Here is a 5,447-nt window from a genome sequence, read left to right as displayed (position 1 = left end):
ATCCGGCATTTCCAGATTCGTACACTGAGCTGCACGCATGCGCGGAAGTTCACTCAGATTCGGCAATGCCAGATTCGTACGCTGAGCTACACACATGCGCGGGAATACGGTCAGATCCAGCATTGCCAGATTTGTACGCTGAGTTGCACGCATGCGTGGGAGTTCAATCAGATCTGGCATTGCCAGATTCGTAAACTGAGCTGCACGCATGCGCGGGAGTTCAATCAGATCCGGCATTGATAGATTTGTACGCTGAGTTGCACGCATGCGCAGCAGTTCAATAAGATCCGGTATTGCCAGATTCGTACACTGAGCTGCACACATGGGCGGGAGTTCAATCAGAACTGACATTGCCAGATTCATACACTGAGCTGCACGCATGCGTGGGAGTTAACTCAGATCCGGCATTGCCAGATTCTTACAGTGAGCTACACGCATGCGTAGGAGTTCAATAAGATCCGGCATTTCCAGATTCGTACACTGAGCTGCACGCATGCGCGGAAGTTCACTGCGTGGGAATTCACTCAGATTCGGCATTGCCAGATTCGTACATTGAGCTGCACACATGTGCAGGAGTCCGGTTAGATCCGGCATTGCCAGATTTGTACACTGAGTTGCACGCATGCGCGGGAGTTCAATCAGATCCGGCATTGACAGATTTGTACGCTGAGTTGCACGCATGCGCAGCAGTTCAATAAGATCCGGTTATTGCCAGATTCGTACACTGAGCTGCATGCATGCGCAGCAGTTCACTCAGATCCAGCATTGCCAGATTCGTATATATGGAGCTGCACGCATGCACGGGAGTTCACTCAGATTCGGCATTGCCAGATTCGAAAACTGAGCTGCACGCATGCGCGGGAATTCACTCAGATCCGGCATGGTCAGATTCATACACTGATCTGCACGCATGCGCAGGAGTTCACTCAGATTCGTACACTGAGCTGCACGCATGCGAGGGAGTTCAATCAGATTCAGCAATGCCAGATTCGTACACTGAGCTGCACACATGCGCGGGAGTTCACTCAGATACGGCACTGCCAGATTCGTACGCTGACCTGCATGCATGCGCAGCAGTTCACTGAGATCCGGCATTGCCAGATTCGTACACTGAGCTGCACACATGCGTGGGAGTCCGGTCAGATCCAGCATTGCCAGATTTGTACGCTGAGTTGCACGCATGCGCGGGAGTTACATCAGATCTGGCATTGCCAGATTTGTACACTGAGCTGCACGCATGCGCGGGAGTTCAATCAGATCCGGCATTGCCAGATTCGTACACTGAGCTTCACGCATGCGCAGGAGTTCAATAAGATCCGGCATTTCCAGATTCGTACACTGAGCTGCACGCATGCGTGGGAATTCACTCAGAACCGGCATTGCCAGATTCGTACAGTGAGCTGCACGCATGCGCGGGAGTTCAATCAGAACCGACATTGCCAGATTCGTACACTGAGCTGCACGCATGTGCAGCAGTTCACTCAGATCTAGTATTGCCAGATTCGTATATATGGAGCTGCACGCATGCGCGGGAGTTCAATCAGAACCGACATTGCCAGATTCGTACGCTGATCTGCATGCATGCGCAGCAGTTCACTGAGATCCGGCACTGCCAGATTCGTACACTGAGCTTCCCGCATGCGCAGGAGTTCAAAAAGATCCGGCATTTCCAGATTCGTACACTGAGCTGCACGCATGCGCGGAAGTTCACTCAGATTCGGCAATGCCAGATTCGTACGCTGAGCTACACACATGCGCGGGAATACGGTCAGATCCAGCATTGCCAGATTTGTACGCTGAGTTGCACGCATGCGTGGGAGTTCAATCAGATCTGGCATTGCCAGATTCGTAAACTGAGCTGCACGCATGCGCGGGAGTTCAATCAGATCCGGCATTGATAGATTTGTACGCTGAGTTGCACGCATGCGCAGCAGTTCAATAAGATCCGGTATTGCCAGATTCGTACACTGAGCTGCACACATGGGCGGGAGTTCAATCAGAACTGACATTGCCAGATTCATACACTGAGCTGCACGCATGCGTGGGAGTTAACTCAGATCCGGCATTGCCAGATTCTTACAGTGAGCTACACGCATGCGCAGGAGTTCAATAAGATCCGGCATTTCCAGATTCGTACACTGAGCTGCGCGCATGCGCGGAAGTTCACTGCGTGGGAATTCACTCAGATTCGGCATTGCCAGATTCGTACATTGAGCTGCACACATGTGCAGGAGTCCGGTTAGATCCGGCATTGCCAGATTCGTACACTGAGCTGCACACATGTGCAGGAGTCCGGTTAGATCCAGCATTGCCAGATTTGTACACTGAGTTGCACGCATGCGCGGGAGTTCAATCAGATCCGGCATTGACAGATTTGTACGCTGAGTTGCACGCATGCGCAGCAGTTCAATAAGATCCGGTATTGCCAGATTCGTACACTGAGCTGCATGCATGCGCAGGAGTTCACTCAGATCCAGCATTGCCAGATTCGTATATATGGAGCTGCACGCATGCACGGGAGTTCACTCAGATTCGGCATTGCCAGATTCGAAAACTGAGCTGCACGCATGCGCGGGAATTCACTCAGATCCGGCATGGTCAGATTCATACACTGATCTGAAGCGCATGCGCAGGAGTTCACTCAGATTCGTACACTGAGCTGCACGCATGCGCAGGAGTTCAATAAGATCCAGCATTGCCAGATTTGTACACTGAGTTGCACGCATGCGCGAGAGTTCACTCAGATTCGGCATTTTCAGATTCGTACACTGAGCTGCACGCATGCGCAGGAGTTCAATAAGATCCAGCATTGCCAGATTTGTACACTGAGTTGCACGCATGCGCGAGAGTTCACTCAGATTCGGCATTTTCAGATTCGTACACTGAGCTGCACGCATGCGCAGGAGTTCAATAAGATCCAGCATTGCCAGATTTGTACACTGAGTTGCACGCATGCGCGAGAGTTCACTCAGATTCGGCATTTTCAGATTCGTACACTGAGTTGCACGCATGCGCGAGAGTTCACTCAGATCCGCAATTGCCAGATTCGTACACTGAGTTGCACGCATGCGCGGGAGTTTACTCAGATCCGGCATTGCCAGATTCGTACACTGAGCTGCACGCATGCGGAGGACTTCTCAGATCCAGCATTGCCAGATTTGTAGTGAGCTGCACGCATGCGCGGGAGTTCACAGAGATCCGACATATTCGTACAGTGAGCTGCACGCATGCGTTCACTCAGATTTGGCATTGCCAGATTCGTACTGAGTTGCACGCATACGCGGGAGTTCAATTACATCCGTCATTGCCAAATTCATACACTGAGCTGCACGCATGCGCAGGAGTTCACTCAGATCCGGCATTGCCAGATTCGTACAGTGAGCTGCAGGCATGCACGGGGGTACACTCAGATCCAGCATTACCAGATTCATACACTGATCTGCACGCATGCGCGGCTCGCTGCACAGGGGCGAGTAACTTTCATACAGGAGACAACGCAGGTCTCTTCGGCCTCAGAATTCCTGCTTGTTCACCAGCACCGAGCTCCTCCTGCATCTCCTGGAAAGTGAAATCACCGAATATTCACCAAGACATGCGTTTGCGTCACAAGAAGCAGGAACATCGAATCATAAAACATCTCATTTATTGCATGAAAAGCGTAAAAGGTCGAGTCACCGGAAACAGCCGAGCCCCTCCCCCGGCCTGTCCCCTTCCATTCTCATGCCTTGTGGTCCCAAGAGCGCAGCCGGCATTTACAAAACATTTGATGTTCGGGGCCCCGGCGGGACGTACTTTGGAACGGGAATTCGATCTGCGAGATCCGAAATCCATCATGGAACTAAAAACGTTTCATAAAATTAATGAGGCGAGGAAAAAAAAAAACAAAAAAAAAAAACATTTAGTCGCTCTTCAGCATTCGTTCTCCGTACAAAAAAAAAAAAAAAAAAAACAGTGACTTCTACAGAACGCGCGCTTCGTTCACGCTACGGGGGATAAGAATTCATCGCCCTCCCGCGGCGTCTCTGGCCAATCGGATTCCAGGAAAGACCAAAAAAAAAAAAAAAAATCGTTCACCGGTTTAAGGCTCGTAACTAAAGGAGATCAGAAAAATAGAACTATATTTTATATTTCCCCGTCGCCCCTCCCCCACCCCCTCAAATCTCTCTTTACAAAAACGCGCCCTTTAAATTTTCCCAGAGTAGCGCACAGCCTGAGGTCATGTGACTAAAGGGGGGGGCCGCCTCCCTCGCGGTCGGAAATTCTCGGATGTCTGTGCGGTCTGTGAACCTAGCAGGGACAGTTCGTTCGGACGACGCGCCCTCCATTTTTTTTTTTTTTTTTTCCAGTGTGGTCGCCGGCAGGTAGGCGGGATTATAATGTCTGCAGCCAATGAGCTAGCACAGTCTAAAAAAAAAAAAAGAGGGCGGGGAAGGGCCGAGCTCAGCTTTTGGAGGAAGTTCCTGGAGCGGCTCGGATGGGGCGCGCGGGGCTCGGGGGTCGGTCTGACGAGCCGCGGGCGCCCCCTGCGTCTTCCTGTGGTGGTCGGGGGGGTTCGCTGATCGGCGGCGGCCACCGCCGCCGCCTTGGGAGTTTCGGGAGCAGCTTGGGGCTTTCGGGTTCCTCCACCTTGGTGGGCGGTATCGAGCCGTTGGCGGCGGATTGGTTGAGACGGGCGGCGGCTCGCTCCTGCCTGAGCTGACGCAGTTCGTCGCGAATGTCCGTCAGCACGCCCAGCAGTTGCTGCTGCAGCTCTCGGTCCTGCGCGTGTTGCTGCTGCTGGCGGGCCCTCTCCTCCTCCCAGATGCCCAGCTCCTGGTCGTACATGCGGTCCCAGCGCTCCTCCAGCTCCAACAGCCGCTGCATCTTGGCCTTCACCTCGTCCTTGCTGTCGCCGGTCTCGCAGGAGCAGTCCCCATTGGTGGGAAGGTCGGTGCCGGAAGGCGGGTCTCCGTCCTGGGAAGTGGTGGAAGGCAGAGAGTCCTCCACCGCGTTGTCACTGGGCTGCGGGGACGCCGATTGCCCCTCCCACTCGTCCGGGCTGTCCGGCAGGGGGGAGTTCTTTCCCGCGTCTTGGCTGTCCCCCTCTTCCTCCTCCTCGTCCTCATCCTCCTCCTCCACTTTTAGCTTCACCATCTCGGTGGTGCCGTGGGCCGCCGCCGCCGCCGAGTCGTCTCCGTTCCACTTGGCGGTCGCATTGGAGACGGAACCCTCGGGGGAGGAGACTACGGAGCTCTGAGACTCGCAGCGGGCCGGGATCGCGACGGCCTGCGTCGTTAATACTTCCTGCTTCACGGTGAGGATCTGCGGCGCGGCCGCCACGATCGTCTGCTGGAGCGGAAGGAGGTTCGGTGTGGTCACCAAGGCGCCCAAATCCTTCACCGCCGACCAAGTCTCTGAGAAAGGTTTAATGGCGAGCGACGGAGCGACTGTCGGAAGGAGCGTCTGAG

General features: G+C 53.9%; 1 protein-coding gene across 1 annotated transcript; it reads right to left on the bottom strand.

Moving 5' to 3' along the window:
- Nucleotides 1–4,440: 4,440 nt before the first annotated feature.
- On the bottom strand, nt 4,441–5,442 carry LOC149428703 (uncharacterized; the record flags this gene model as incomplete). Its single annotated transcript, XM_089667096.1, has 1 exon — nt 4,441–5,442. A coding segment is annotated over one exon (1,002 nt), but the record flags the coding sequence as incomplete, so codon positions are not given.
- Nucleotides 5,443–5,447: the final 5 nt, after the last annotated feature.

This window comes from Staurois parvus, unplaced genomic scaffold (genome assembly GCF_062004578.1).
Source record: "Staurois parvus isolate SC_StPar_1 unplaced genomic scaffold, SC_StPar_1.0 ptg003022l, whole genome shotgun sequence".
NCBI lineage: Eukaryota > Metazoa > Chordata > Amphibia > Anura > Ranidae > Staurois > Staurois parvus.
This window is presented reverse-complemented; position numbering and strand designations above follow the sequence as displayed.